The 16,232-nt window shown below is 47.5% G+C and overlaps 1 protein-coding gene across 1 annotated transcript in view; it reads right to left on the minus strand.

The window, feature by feature from the left end:
• Positions 1-9,871: 9,871 nt before the first annotated feature.
• The window catches only part of LOC144677315 (hypoxanthine-guanine phosphoribosyltransferase), a 31,522-nt gene continuing 25,161 nt past the window's right edge, over positions 9,872-16,232 (minus strand). Inside the window, exons 5-8 of the mRNA XM_078537452.1 lie at positions 14,477-14,559; positions 13,442-13,488; positions 12,644-12,720; positions 9,872-10,110 (exon numbers count right to left, since the gene is read on the minus strand). Coding sequence (XP_078393578.1) covers positions 10,063-10,110; positions 12,644-12,720; positions 13,442-13,488; positions 14,477-14,559 — 255 coding nt within the window. The 3' untranslated portion in view covers positions 9,872-10,062. The remainder of the gene's footprint in view (positions 10,111-12,643; positions 12,721-13,441; positions 13,489-14,476; positions 14,560-16,232) is intronic.

Below are 16,232 nucleotides of genomic sequence, written 5' to 3' on the forward strand. Positions count from 1 at the left end.
GGTGGGGCTGGGGGAGAGGTGGGGCTGGGGGAGAGAGGGGCAGGCAAGCTCGGGGGAGGGTGTGGGAGAGGGTGCTGGGAGGGAGGGAGAGGGGCTGGGGGGAGGAGGGCTGGGGGAGAGTGGGGGTTAGAGAGAGGGGGGAGGGCGTTATAGAGAGAGAGGGGGGGTGGGCGTTATAGAGAGAGAGGGGGGGTTATAGAGAGAGGGGGTTAGAGAGAGAGGGTGGGGGTGGTTTAGAGAGAGAGGGTGGGGGTGGTTTAGAGAGAGAGGGTGGGGGTGGTTTAGAGAGAGAGGGTGGGGGTGGTTTAGAGAGAGAGGGTGGGGGTGGTTTAGAGAGAGAGGGTGGGGGTGGTTTAGAGAGAGAGGGTGGGGGTGGTTTAGAGAGAGAGGGTGGGGGTGGTTTAGAGAGAGAGGGTGGGGGTGGTTTAGAGAGAGAGGGTGGGGGTGGTTTAGAGAGAGAGGGTGGGGGTGGTTTAGAGAGAGAGGGTGGGGGTGGTTTAGAGAGAGAGGGTGGGGGTGGTTAGAGAGAGAGGGTAGGGGGGTTAAAGAGAAGGGGGAGTTAGAGAGGGGGGAGAGAGAGGGGGGGAGAAGGGGGAGAGAGGGGGGGAGGGGGAGAGAGAGGGGGGGAGGGGGAGAGAGAGGGGGGAGAGGGGGAGAGAGAGGGGGGAGAGGGGGAGAGAGAGGGGGGAGAGGGGGAGGGGGCGGGGAGAGAGGGGAGGGGGGCTGGGGGGGGGAGGGGGGCTGGGGAGGGAGGGGGATGTGGGGAGGGAGGGGGGGGAGAGGGCGTGGGAGGGAGGGGGAGAGGGAGGCTGGGGGAGGGGGGCTGGGGGAGAGAGAAAGAGAGGGGGGGTTAGAGAGAGAGAGGGGGAGTTAGAGAGAGAGAGGGGGGGTTAGAGAGAGAGAGGGTGGGGGGGCGTTAGAGAGAGAGGGTGGGGGGGGTTAGAGAGAGAGGGTGGGGGGGCGTTAGAGAGAGAGGGTGGGGGGCGTTAGAGAGAGAGGGTGGGGGGGCGTTAGAGAGAGAGGGTGGGGGGGTTAGAGAGAGAGGGAGGGGGGCGTTAGAGAGGGTGGGGGGGTTAGAGAGAGAGGGTGGGGGGGTTAGAGAGAAGGGGGAGTTAGAGAGGGGGGGAGGGGGAGAGGGGGAGGGAGGGGGAGGGGGGCTGGGGGAGAGGGAGGGGGGCTGGGGGAGGGAGGGGGATGTGGGGAGGGAGGGGGAGAGAGAAAGAGAGGGGGGGGGTTAGAGAGAGAGAGAGGGGGGGCGTTAGAGAGAGAGGGTGGGGGGGCGTTAGAGAGGGAGGGGGGCGTTAGAGAGAGAGGGAGGGGGGGTTAGAGAGAGAGGGTGGGGGGGTTAGAGAGAGAGGGTGGGGGGGTTAGAGAGAGAGGGAGGGGGCGTTAGAGAGGGTGGGGGGGTTAGAGAGAGAGGGAGGGGGGGTTAGAGAGAGAGGGTGGGGGGGTTAGAGAGAGAGGGTGGGGGGTAGAGAGAGAGGGAGGCCGGCGTTAGAGAGAGAGGGTGGGGGGGTTAGAGAGAGAGGGTGGGGGGTAGAGAGAGAGGGAGGCCGGCGTTAGAGAGAGAGGGTGGGGGGTAGAGAGAGAGGGTGTGGGGGGTTTAGAGAGGGAGGGAGGGTGGGAGGAGATAGAGAGTGGGGGGAGAGGGAGGGGGGCTGGGGGAGAGGGGGGAGGGAGGGAGAGGGAGGGGGAAAGGGTGAGGGAAGGAGGGGGGAAAGGGTGAGGGAGGGAGAGAGGGGGAGGGTGGGGGGGAGGGAGGTAGAGTAGTGGGGGAAGGGGTTCTGGGGGAGAGAGGGGGTCTGGGGGAGAGAGGGGGAGGGTGAGAGATGGAGATGGAGGGGGAGGGGAGAGAATGATGGGAGGGGTGGCTGGGGAGAGAATTGGTGGGGGGGAGGGAAGTGGGGGAGGGGCAGGGGTTGGTGGGGGAGGGGTTGGGGAGCCTTTGTCAGGATGAGAGTGAAATGGCGGATGGGGCATACGGGCCTGGCTGAATCTGGAAGAGGCAGAGTCCAGGTGAGCAACTGCTGAAGGTGCAGGTACTGATCAATCTTACAGAGCAAATGGGCTCTGATGCGTCTGTTTATACATCTTTTTCTAAGGCCAACAATTTAGAGGCATTTCAGCTGCTGGTCATGAGCAGATGCTGTACATTGGCCTGTGTGGTTTGTGCCTTCATATCCAGTAGTTGCAAAATGAAATGTGAAAACAAGAAAAGAACAAGTGGGTAAAAGCAAAATGCTGCAGATGCTGGAAATCTGAAACAAAAACATAAAATGCTGGAAAAACTCAGGTCTGACAGCATCTGTGGAGAGAAAGACAGAGTTAACGTTTCAATTCCATATGGACTTCTTCAGAAGCAAACATGAGTCATAGGGACTCAAAACATTAACTCTGTCTCTCCACAGATGCTGTCAGACCTGCTGACTTTTTCCCACAATTTCTGTTCTTGTTTCAAAAGACAAGCGGGGATGCACAGTCAGAAGCGCTGGTGCACCAAATCCAGTGGGGGTTGGTGGTGGGGGGGGGGCAATGAGGGGGAGGGGCGATGGGGGGGGGTCAGGGCGGCAATGACCTTGGGGGGGAGGGGTGCAATAACCCGTGCCCTTTGTTTTGTTGGGGCTAAAGGATCCAGGTTGCATGCTTATTTTGGGGTGACCGAGTTGGTATAGAGACAGAGAACATCCAGAGATCGTTGGAATAAACACATGCTGTTTACTTACAAACTAAACGCAGCAGCAACTTGTGTGCTCACAACTCAAAACTCTCTTCACTCTTCAGTGTCAAACTCAAGACTCTCCCACAGAGGCAGCTCGCGTTCTCTGCTATTAGGTATTAAGATCATGTGATCTTACATTACAACACTTCTCTTAAAGGTATATTACATGTCAGATTACTACAGGGGGCAATGACCCTGGGGGTGGGAAATGACTGTGGGCAATTCACCCATCACTGACTCGCCCATTGTCCACTCACTGATTCATCAGTTGAGGGAGGATGGTGATCAGTGGAGGATTCCTTGCCCATGTTTGACCTAATGCCATGAGATCTCATGGGGTCTGGAGTCAGTGATGAGGAATTCTCGGACTCTGTCTCAGTGATGCAACCTCTGTTGTTAATCTGGTCACTTGTATTTGTAGTAATAAAATTATGAGAAGATTTGTGATGGCAATCTAGCTATGGTGCAGAATGTTTAGAAGAGATTGACAACAATGGAGTGCTTTTCGCTGGCTTCATGTTATTCTGATGTGACTTTTATGTACCTTTAGTGTACAGTGATTTAGTGGTAGTATGCAAGGCATGTCGGACCGAAGGTGGAATTAGTGTGATTTGTGAACAAATCACAACTTCCCAAAGGCTGTCCACCATCTATAAGGCACAAATGAGAATTGTGTTGGAACATTTTGCACTTGCTTGGATGAGTGCAGCACCAAAAACATTCGAGAAGCTTAGCACCATCCAGGACAAAGTAGCTCACTTGATCAGCACCCCATACACCACCTTATTAAGATCATAACAAATACAAGTAGGTCATTCGGCCCATCGAACCTGCTCTGCGTTTCACTCCCTCCACCTGCCACACAATGTATGCCATATACAAGATGTACCGCAGCAATTCACTAAGGCCCCCTCCAACAACACCTTCCAAACCCACGATCACTACCATCTCAAAGAACAAGGGCAGCAGATGCATGGGGACCTGCAATTTCTCCTCCAAGTTGCACACCATCCTGACTTGGAAATATATCGCCGTTCCTTTACTGTCGCTGGGTCAAAATCCGGGAACTCTCTCCCTAACAGCACTGTGGGTGTACCTACACCACATGGACTGCAGCGGTTCAAGAAGGCGACTCACCACCACCTTCTCGAGGGCAATTAGGAATGGGTAATAAATACTGGCCTTGCCAGTAACACACACATCCCACAAATGAATTTTAAAAATCCCACAGTGTGCTGCACTTACACCGGAATCGTAAATTGTTAGGCCTGACCATTCATTGTGTAGTTAGTATATCTCATTAAAGACCTGATTCTGCATTGTTACAATCACATCTATCTGTAGACCTGAAATGTTGACTCTCTCTCCTAGATGCTGCCAGACCTACTATATATTTCCAGCATTTTGTGTATTTATTTCTGTCTGTACTCTGACGTCTAAAGTAATAAAATTAATTAGAACAAAAAAACAGTCACAACAGCTCTTCCTGTTGTCATCTCATTTTGGTCCGTTACCTCTACCAGGTCATGGCCACTTCCTATCCTAACCCCTTAAGGCTGTGCTCACCTGCTCAACCCCTCATATAACAGACAACCCCTTTATCCCAGGAATCAGCCTAATGAACCTTCTCTGAACTGTTTCCAAGACAAGTATGTCCCTCCTTAAGTAAGGAGACCAAAGTTGTACACAATACTCCAGGGACAGGATTTTCCCCCCATCAGGTGGGCGGGCCCGGGAGCGGCCGTGAAACTGATTGCGATCAGGCCCTGATCGCGGTTTCACGCTGCTGGGCCAATTAAGGCCCGCCCAGCATGAAACACGGCTCCGCACTGGCTGAGAAGGGCCAAGCGGGGGTGGGGGCTTGTCGGCCACTGGGTCCAATAGCAACCCAGTGGCCCAGGCAGCCCCTGGAGGGAGGGCAGGTCAGGCGGGCACTCGACCCCCGCTCTTTGGATGAATACCTCATTGTCCTATGGAGCAGGTGGCTGCCAGGAGGGACACCCTTGTTCCCAGGGGTGGGAGGAGGAGGAGGCCACTGCACCTCACCAAGGGACCATAGGAGGAGGTCACAGCGCTGGTCAGCAGCCATGACATGGTGCAGCGCTCCTGGGTGCAGTGCAGGAAGCACTTCAATCACCTGCTGCGCTCAGGAAGGGTGAGTACTACGATGGCATGCGTCAGTGTGCAGATGTGTTACGGTCTGGCCGCCTCCACGTGGTCCTTAAGGGTGCAAGGGTCTGAGTGCCAACTGTCAATCACGCCGGAGCTGGCCAAGGGGGTGAGCCCTGGCTGCTTGGACTGAGTGCCTTGCAGCTCGAGGGCCACGACTCAGATGTTCCCTGTGAGGTGTTCCTCAGCTGGGGTTGGCCAGGCTGCAATGGCGCTGCAGGTAGAAAGTGGACTAATCAATGCTCTTCTGTTGTTTCAGTAGCAGACGGCCCACAACACTATAGAAAGGTCGCCGACCGGCGGAGGCCCCACTAGCCTCCTGATCCTCTCTAGGTTTGTGCAAGATGGCCTCGAGCTCAAGAGCCGGCACATCCCATGTGCAACTGGGCATGGAGAGGCGGGGGTGCCAGATGAAGGTAAGCGTGCAGTGTATAGAGGTGAGAATTTCGGCTTGTGCAACCATTGTAGTGTAGTCTTTACATTGATGTGAGCATCGAACCTGGAGTCCCCATTGATCATTGGAAGTCAAGGGCACCATGATGCAGATCTCAATTGTCTCACCAGGGTGCCTGGCATGCACAGTGACAGTGTGATGACTTTAACTAATGACATGTCCTTCTTCTCCCTTTTAGGTTTGCCAGCAGGCGTTCGATCTCCAGACCCCGAAGGGCCATCCCTGACACCGGAGGACCACCGGGCGTTATTTGCACCTGCATCACACCCGCTCTCTGAAGCAGGCACCAGCACAGATACCAGCACCTCGTTGGCATTAGAGTGCTGGCTAGTATCTTGGTGCACGTTGGTGAGGGCACTTCACAATTGCTTGAAGTGCAGGCGGAGGCAGAGAGTGCCCAGCGCAATGGCAGTCTGAGGACTGCTGGGAACCAGGACAATGCTCAGTCGAAGGGGGACAATGAGTCTCTGGAGTTGTCCATTAGGCGCCAGATGCTGGATGTCCTGTGAGATGTGTGGGAGGATCTGGCAGAGATCCATGAGGGTCTGTGTGCCATGGTTTCTGTGCTGGAAGAGTCCATGCAGAGAATGAGCACTGCGTTGACCCTCATGGCCGAGCACACTGCCTCCTCTATTGAGAGAGCGGCAACCCTCATGGAGAGGCAGCTCCAGTGAATCAGGGGTTCCTGGGGTTGCGCTCGAACCTGCAAGTCCTCACGCAGGCACTGACCTCAGGTGATCAGTGTGGGAGATGGATGAGGCACCCAGTATCCTAGCAAGGTGCCCGTTCATCAATGGTGAGCAGGGAGGTCCACAGCGACCTCACGATGGTGCACGAGCTGCCTGTTGTCTCTGCGGGTTCCTGTCAGAATGCTCCAGATGACGGCATCAGCTCCTCCACCCCTCTGCCAGTGACCGCGGCATCTGATGAGGCTGCAGCAACTGGGGAGATGCCAGACGTGGTACTGGCCGCTCCCTCCCAGGCGGGGCCAGCACAGGCTCCACTGGCCAGAGGACGACTGCCAAGGTCATCAAGACCAACAAGCCAGCAGAGTGAGCAGGCTGTCTCCAATGCTGGTGCCAGCGAGGGGGGAACACTAAGACGTAGCACTCGCAAATGTAAGTTAAAGGCATCATGAGCACAAGAGCGACAGGTCATGGGTGATTTTATGTTTACTTTATCTATACTGGTCTGGGAATGAAGACCAGAGAAGTTTCTGTGAATAGTTTGGAACTGTCAAAATGAGATAAATTTTGTTTTTGTCACCATGGCTGAGTGTGCTTCACCTGTTTATTTCATTGGTGCAGGGAATGCCAGTATGTAATGATGGACGTACGTGGCTCTGAACTTTATTGCACAGGCGCTGAGTGTTCTTTATGTTTAAATGAAAGGCCCCTTTCAGACACCCGGGATGGAGGGGGTAGCCCTGGCATGTGTTTGAAGATTATCTTTCATAGCCTAGCTGAAGGAGCACTGGATCAAGGTGTCCCTGCTTCCCTGGATGGCTCCATGCCCTCAGTGTTCTCCTCAACGTGCTCCTCTTCAGACTCACTACTGGACTCATCATCTGTGGCCTGTGGAGCTGCATCAAGATCCTCTTCCTCCAGTGGACTATCTTGACTACCTGCTGGTCTGCACCCCCTGTGCCTGCACCTCTCCTCCCACATGTCGCTCCCCTGGAAGCTGCATGGGGACACCTGGCCTCCAATCCCTTCTGCCCCTCTTCTTCAGAGGTGCCTCCAGCAGAGACCACAATCCCTGGGGTAAGGGAAGATGTCTGATACCTGGAAGGGTCCATACTGTCTGAATCCGCCAGGGGCCTGGCAGACAGCAATGAAACTGGGAAATGCTAAGAATGAAGCCCTGAACAGAGATGAAGCTGCCAAGTACCAACAAGCAGCCAGCTGCAAACTATCTCTGAAATTGCTTACTACTCATGCTGGCAATGCTGTTGACCCTTTTTATCCCGCCCTTGGCGTGCGCCTGACCCAAATGGAAGTAAAACAGTGCGCGATGACATTGGTTTAAGCGTCCCGACGTCATCGTACACTTGCATCATTGAATATTTTTAAGGCAGAGGTAAATAGATTCAAAAGAATCAAAGTTTATTGCGAGTACGTGGAAATTTGGAATTCGAAACACAAACAGATCAGCCATGATCTTATTGAATGGTGCAGCAGGCTCAAGGGGCTGAATGGCCTACTTCTGCTCCTATTTGGTATGTTACCTGCACACTAACTTTTTGTGACTCCTGTACTGCAGCATTCGGCAGTCTCTCTCCATTTAAATAATATTCCGCTTTTCTATTCTTCTTGTCAAACTGGACAGGCAACCTCATATTTTCCCATATTCGGCCACAATCAGATCAACCATGATTTAGTGAATGACAGAGCAAGCTAGATGGGCTGAATGGCCTCCCTTTTTTTATGATCTGCCAAATCTTTGCCCGCTCACCTAACCAATATATATCCCTTTGCAGACTTTTTGTGTCCTCCTCACAACTTGCTTTCCTACCCATCTCTGTAGCATCAGTAGTTTGTAAATAGTTGAGGCCCCAGCACTGATCCCTGCGGCACTCCAATAGTTAGTTTGTCAACATGAAAATGACCCATTTATCCTGACTCTATTTCCTGTTGGTTAGTCAATCCTCTATGCATGTTAATATATCAACCCCAACAACATGAGCTCTTGTGCAGTAACCTTTGATGCAGAGCCTTATCAAATGCCTTTTGGAAATCCAAAGATCTCCAGGTTTGCCTTTATCTGCTTGCAACATCCCCAAAGTATTCTAATAAATTTGTCAAACACGTGTTCCCTTTCACAAAATGATATTGCCTCTGATTGTATTGTGATTTTCTAAATGTCCTGCTACTATTTCCTTAATAATAGATTCCAGCATTTTCCCAATAACAGATGTTAGATTAACTGGCCTATGATTTATTTTCTGTCTCCCTCCTTTGTTGAATAGAGGCGTTACATTTGCTGTTTTGCAATGCGCTGGGACCTTTCCAGAATCTAGGGAATTTTAGAAGATTATAAGCAATGCATCCACTGTCTCTGTAGCCATTTCTTTTACAGCTCTAGGTGGAAGACCACCTAGGAGACTCTTGACTCTTCTTCTCCACCGATGCTGCCAGACCTGCTGAGTTTTTCCAGGTAATTATGTTTCTGTTTTGGATTTCCAGCATCCGCAGTAGTTTTTTTGTTTTTATCACCTAGGGGACTTGTCAGCCTGTAGTCCCATTTGTTTCCCTGGTATTCTTTCTCTAGCAATTGTGACTATTTTAAGTTCCTCTCTCCCACTTGCTTCTTGATTATCTATTATTCCTGAAAACAGATACAAAATACTTGTTCAAAGTCTCTGCAATTTCCTTGTTTCCCAATATTAATTCTCCAGTCTCACCCAAGGGACCAACACTCACTTTAGTTACTCTTTTCCTTTTTATATACTTTTACTGTCTGTTTTTATATTTCTTGCTAGTTTTCTTTCATACTCCAATTTCTCCCTCTATTATTTTTTAGCCATCTTTGCTGCTTTCTAAAATGTTTCTAATCTTCTGGCCTACAACTCTTTGCAGCATTGTACATCTTTTTCAACTCGATTTCATCTTAACTTCCATAGTTAGCACAGATGGTGTATGCTTCTCATAGAGTCTTTCTTCCTCAGTCGAATGTATCTTTGTTGAGAGTTATGAAATATCTCCTTAAATGTCTGCCACTGTTTCTCTATCATCTTACCTTTTAAGGTCTGAAGAAGGGTCTTACGGACTCGAAACGTTAACTCTGTTTCTCTCTCCACAGATGCTGTCAGACCTGCTGAATTTTTCCAGCATTTTCTGTTTTTGTTACCTTTTAACTTGTTTTCCCATTCTACTTCAGCCGACTTTTGATTAGTTCTGATAATGATCCGGAAGGCAATTACAGACAGGATCAATCTCAGCTCATTGTTAAACAACCAACAGCACTCGATACTGAAACACATAAACCAACTGGAGTAAAAATTGTACTGTGCAGCTCTGCTGTGGAGGACGAAGAAGCGGTCCATCAGATTCTCCTCTCTTGTTCTCGCTGTCCAGTGCAGAGAGAGACCACAGCCCTAAACATCACACCACTCTGCCCGGTAGGATTTAAACGAGGGGGAGGGGGTTCTTTCAGCGTGAAGCCCATCCCTTCCTTGGCTCCGAAAAACGATTCTGGTTCCAGTTAGACCCCCCTCCCCCCACCGGTCTCAGTCTCTCTGCCATGGCCCTTCCTTCAGCTGTGGTGAAAACTCAGTGTGGAAGAATCCCTTTGATGGCAGCCCTTTTACAGCAAGACCAACCCCAGCACCAGGAGTCACAGCACAGTTTAAACAACCACCATTCAGACCACCTTAGTGGAAACTCTTGCGTTTATAGTGATTATTGCTACTTCAGGTTCCTTTACTGTTTCTCACTAATTGTTTAAATATTAGCTGAGGTTGGCAAATGTTTTGTCAAGAGAACATAATTCAGGCAATAACTGCACAATGAAATGGAAATGACAGAAAGTGATGATAGATTCTGGCTTTATGTTTTACAGTACAAAAATAAAATACTTAAGCATGTTCATGATGGGCCTTTAAATATCTAATTCACAGACAGTAACAAGCACACAGCATGGCGCTAGATTATCTTCCACAGCAAGTTTTCAGGAGGTTTCAACCAATGCAATCCGACAGTCCATTGAAGTTGCACGCACCTCATGCCTTGTACTTCTCCCTTCCCTTTTCACTGATTACACAAATATGCTGAAAGAGAAAATAAGTAGAAGTGTCATCAGCACCAGGGAATCAATGCTGGAACTACCACAGTTACAAGTTTACATCAATGATCTGGATTTAGATTTAATGCAGTCAAGGGGAAAGAACTTACACAGGAGTGAATAAACCACAGGCTCCATGGATGGTGAAATAAAGCCAACAGAATGTTAACTATATAGTCAAATGGTTCAATACAAGCTGGAGAAAGCAGTGATCAAACCATACCAGGCTCTAGCCAGATTGCACTTTGTAACTAGGTCCAGTTCTGGTCAGACCTCCTTGAGCACCGAGTCTTGTTCTGGTCATTGAGTTACAAGGGAGAGATTCTAGTGCTGGAGCAGAGCAATGAGGAGACATAGGGCTGGTTCCTCATGTCAGGGTCTGAATTATGGATAAAAATATCAGCTCTGAGAGGCAATTTTACAGATGTAAATGAGATTAAGTTAAGTAAATGCAGAAAATGATTTTAAAATTTGAGCGTAGGTCAGTAGGACAGAGGTTCAAACAGTAGAAAGTATTTACAGCACAGAAATGGACCATTTGGTCTGATTGGTCACTGCCGGTGTTTTGCCTCCCCTTATCCTACTTCATCTAACCCCATCAACATATTCATCTAGCCCCTTCTCCCTCATACATTAAGGATAAATAGAAATCTAAGAATGGGATTCGAAAAATTTTCTTCACAAAGGGTGCTAGCTTCTGTCAAAGTGGTTCCTAATGAGCCTGGAGGTGGTTAGATTAATGCAGGACAACTACCTCTTCTCTACACCCTGACCACCCCACCTCCTCACACACCACAGATCACCCCAATTAGCAACATGTCTTGCATACACAATCAAAGAATTCAGTGACAGTGATGAAATTAGAGGCAGGGGGAAAAGGGGCATTTTTTCAATATTCAAATACAAACCTCAGTTTGAGGTCCAACTTTCGATTAAACAAAGGAAATTACTAGAATTGAGTGTACAGGGCACCTGTATTTGCAGATCACACAAAACTTGGAAGTATTGTGGACCGTGAGGGGGATAATTATAAACCTCAAAGGGATAGACAGGCTTGGGGAATGGGCAGACATGCGGCAGATGAAATTTGATGCAGAGAAATGTGACATGATTCATTGTGAACAATAAGGAAAGGCAATATAAAATACAGGATACAATTCTAAAAGGGAGTGCAAGAGCAGAGGGACCTGGGGGCACAAATTGTTGAAGGTAGCAGGGCAGATAGAGAAAATGATTGATAAAGCATATGGGGTCCTGGGTTCTATAAATATGGGCATTGAGTATAAAAGCAAGAAAATTATGATAAACCTGCATAAAACATTGGTAGGGAGATTGCTGGAATCTACTATTAAGGAGATTATAGCGGCCATTTAGAAAATCTCAATGTAATCCAGCAGAGACAAGGTGGTTTTGTGGCAGGGAATGGCTAATTCATTGAGGTTTTTTGAGGAAGTAGCAAGCAACATGGATAAAGGAATCCTGTGCATGTGCTGTATTTAGATTTCCAGAAGGCATTTGGCAAGATGCCACATCAAAGATTACTATGCAAAATAAGAGCTCATGGTGTAGGGGGTAATATATTAACATGGACAGAGGATTGGTTAGCTAACAGGAGACAGAGAGTAGGGATAAATAGGCCATTTTAGATTGGCAAGATTTGATGAGTGGAGTGCCACAGAGATCAGTGCTGGGGCTTCAACTATTTACAGCTTGTATCAATGACGGGACCAAATGTACGGTTGCTAAATTTGCTATTGACTCAAAGATAGGTAGTAAAGTAAATTGTGAAGAGGACATAAGGAGTCTGCAAAGGGACATGGATAAGTTAATTGAGTGGACAAAAATTTGGCATAATGGAGTGTAATGTGGGAAAATGTGAACTTGTCCATTTTGGCAGGAAGAATAGAAAAGCCATGATTTATTGAATGATGGAGCAAGCTCCAGGGGCTGAATGGCCTTCTCCTGCTCCTAATTCATATGTTCGTACACCTTAGGAAGGATGTGAAGACATCAGAGAAGCTGCAGAAAAGATTTATGATAATGGTTCCAGGGACGAAGGACTTCAATTATGTGGATAGACTGGAGAAGCTGGGTTTGTTCTCCTTAGCGAAGAGAAGGTTAGGTGGAAATCTGACTGAGGTATTCAAAGAGGGGTCAGGACAGAGTAAATGGAAAAAAATCCCATGAGCAGAAGTACAAAAACTAAAGGACACTGATTTAAAGTGATTTGCAAAAGCAGCAACGGTGACATGAGGAAAAGCTTTTTTACGCAGTGACTGGTTAAGATCTGGAATGCACTGCCTGAGATTATGGTGGAGGCAAATTCAATCATAGTTTTCAAAAGGGAATTAAATGAGCATCTGAAGAAAAAAACAATGCAGGGTTACAGGGAAAGGACATGGGAGTGGGACTAGCAGAGATGCTCTTGCAGAGAGCTGACATGCACAAAATGGACCAAATGGCCTCCTGTGTATGACTGTGAATATGCCGTTCCAAACTATAGATTGTGAAATACTTACATTCAAGTCTCTAAAGTATTCATTATAATCGAGTGCATATCCAACCACAAACTTGTCGGGAACTTCAAAACCAACAACTGCAAGTAAAATTCCTTGAGATGAGTGAATATTTACAAATGGCAATAAATAAAAAGTTTAACATGGCAGTGGTGAAATTAGACTTGCTGCAACTCCCCCAGTACTGTAAATCCTCCCACAATCACAATCCACCCCAGAACTGTGGGCACAGAACCCCCAGCGCTTTCCTTTAATCCAATTCCTCACACTCTACAATGATGGAACTACCAAAACATCAGGAATAAATTACTGATATTCCATAGTTGCTTTTAAAATAGGATATTAAAAAGGTCTGGGGAGCATGGGGGAATGGGGGCTTGGATTGGGTGGGATATTAAAAGGCGTGAGGAGTTGGGCCTGCAAGGCTCTGACTAAGAGACATTATCAGAATTTATACCATATTTTATGGCGTTTTACAAAGAAAGGTGACTTATTATGTTGATTTCACTTAAAACTGACGCAATGGTCAGTGATTGGAGGAATTAATGCCAGTCCTCAGAGCTTAACTGAAAATACCTGATGTTAAATGGGCAGTATTCTGAGCAACGCTGCCTCTAACTTTTTCTTTTGATGTACACGAGTGACATATTTAAGTGCTTGGCCCTCTTCTTGCACAGTAACTTAAAGCAGCCAACTTGTGAGTGGCCTGTAGGTTACAAGTTGCTAAATGGCTTACAAGAAACACTGGTTCTGAATCAATTGCAGGTTAACAGACAACCTCGTTTTAAATGCAATACTCACAATCTGGCCGATAGCCCACACTTCGTGGAGTTCGTTTAACCAGCAGACTATTAAGAAGAAAGAGAGAGTTAGTAGAATGCTAATTTCACATACACTCTACAGCTCAGTGGAATTTCAAAGGCAAACATGAAGCTAATGGTTAATCCACAATTCAATGTTTCCAACACACATGACTTTGAATATTTTAAGAACCACGCAAGATCCCTCAATTCATATATTAAATCACTTATTCTCCATGCTCTCCCTATTCCCCACCACCCCAAGAAAAACAATTAATAAATCAAACTGCAGAAAATATTAACACAGAGAATAGTCATTTTGGGAATAACTTTTGAGTGAAAAATTCAAATTAAATACAAATTGCTGAAGCAGAATCGTGGGTCCTGTCTTGGAACAGTAGGAAATGCCCCTCTGAGGACTAGGGGATAGGGGGAGATGGCGGCGTAGTGGTATTGTCACTGGACTGATAACCCAGAGACCCAAGCTAATGCTCTGGGGACTTGAGTTTAAATCCCACCATGGCAGCTGGTGGAATTTAAATTTAATCAATAAATCTGGAATTGAAAGCTAGTCTCGGTACTGGTGATCATGAAACTACCATTGAATGCCATAAAAACCCATCTGGTGCACTAATGTCTTTTAGGGAAGGAAATCTGCCATTCTTACCTGGTCTGGCCTACATGTGGCTCCAAACGCACAGCAATGTGGTTGGCTCTTAACTGATCTCTGAATTGGCCTAGCAAACCACTCAATTCAAAGGCAATTAGGGATGGGTAACAAATGCTGGCCTTATTCGTGATGCCCACATCCCATTGAATAATAAAGAAAAAAAAGAGATATGGTCAGTAAAGCACCTGCTTCAGGAAGGCTGTGGTATCAGGACCCAGGGATGTGGGAGCAAGGTTCATGGAATGGGAATTGAAATTAATATATCAAATATGTATGTCTGGGGATTCTGGATCTGACAGTAACTCAAGGTCTTAAGGTTTACATCGGTTACTACCTGGCAACGGATGGGTTTCACACGAGGCTTACCTCACCACTTTCACCATGTTGGGTTTGTAATCCTGCAACATGCTCAGCAGAGTCTGCATTGTTTTACCCGTATCAATTATGTCCTGTGAATAAAGGGAGTTAAGTTTGACTCATGCATCTTCACAGAAAGCAGTGTGTATCCCATGCACGAGTGCATCTCCCATACCCAACATGTCACGACCTCCGCGTTCCAGCGCATCAATGTGGCTCCTCCATTCTTCTGCTATACCTTTGTTATACCCAGACTCAACAATTCCAACACTCGCAGTCTGTCTTCTGTCTTTAACCTCCCCCACCCCACCCCACAAACTTGAGCTCACCTGAAACTTGCTGCAAGTTAGGATAGTGGCAGCAAAGTATCGTTCACCCATGTCCAAACTACTTTAGCTCGCGACACCTCAAATTTAAAGTTGGCATTCTCATGTTTAAATCTCTCAATGGCTTCACCCTCCCCAATTCTGAAACTTTCTCGGGACGTAAAGAATCCTGGTCCTGTGACTCTGGCCTCTCCACACATCCTATCCACCACTGGTGGCCAGGCCATCAGCTGCCAAGGCCCTAAACTCTGGAATTCCCTTCATAAACCTCACTCTCCTTTTATGAGGCACTCCTTAAGAACTACCTTTTTGACCAAGCTTTTGGTCACGTGTCCTAATATCTCATGTAGCTTAGCATCCATGTTTGTTTGAATCTACTTCTGTGGTGTGCTTTTGGATGCTATTCAATGTTAAAGGTGATTTACATGCACATACATACACAACTTCTTGTTTTTGTTAAACGTGCTATATAAATGCAGGTTTTGCTGTTACGTCAGTGTATTTCTCCTTGTTCTTGGTAAGATTTTATTTCGGAGTCTTCCATTGGGGAATTTTCACAGGAGGTGCACAATGAGTGCAGTCGATGGTCACATTACTTAAAAAAAGTTCAACAAATTTTCCTTAAAAGAATCCTTAGAGGCTATGGGGATTAAAGTTTGTGGAAGATTGGCCCAGTCCTTAATCATTCTTGGGAAAAAGAAGATAGCAAAGGAAGCATGTTGGGGTATATGCAGGTGGAGCTGTTGGTTAGGAACTCTTTGGGCTTGATGTACTGCTTAGAAATATTTAATTGTCCGTCCAAAATTTTATTGAGGCATGTCAACCTATGGGCCTTTCTTCAGTTCTAAAGACTGCGTCATCCTAGTGACCTGACCAACTGGAAGACACTGGTGAGTAACTGTAACGAAATGAGCAGCCCGGTGTTGAACTTTCTCAAGGAGGGTAATGTTTTTAGCTTTATATGGGTCCCAAGTGGCTCATAATGTCTCACCTCGGTGATGATTTCAAATTAATGACTTAAAACACACAAAATAGTCTTTCCTCACTCACCTTCAAAACACCTCATTATGTTAAAAATCTCTACAAAGTTTGCTCTTATTCTCCTCTGCTCCAATGCAAGTAGCCCCCATGTCTCAGACCTCTCCTCACAACTCTACCTTCATCCCTGGGATCATCCTGGTGAATCTCCAGTACACACTCGCTATGGCTTTAATGTCCTCTTTCTAATGCAGCGTCATTTCAGGAGACTACAGCTCACTGACACGTGTCTGCACAGTTTTAAACTTATAGACGTCTAAAGCACAGAAGGAGGCCATTCAACCCATTGTGTCTGCGCCGGTCAACAAAGATCTGACTACACTAATACCATTTTCCAGCACTTGGCCCATAGCCCCGGAGGCTTTGGTAACGCAAGTGAATATCTAAATACTTCTTAAATG

The sequence above is a fragment of the Cetorhinus maximus genome, unplaced genomic scaffold, assembly GCF_964194155.1.
Source record: "Cetorhinus maximus unplaced genomic scaffold, sCetMax3.hap1.1 HAP1_SCAFFOLD_2386, whole genome shotgun sequence".
NCBI classification, from domain to species: domain Eukaryota; kingdom Metazoa; phylum Chordata; class Chondrichthyes; order Lamniformes; family Cetorhinidae; genus Cetorhinus; species Cetorhinus maximus.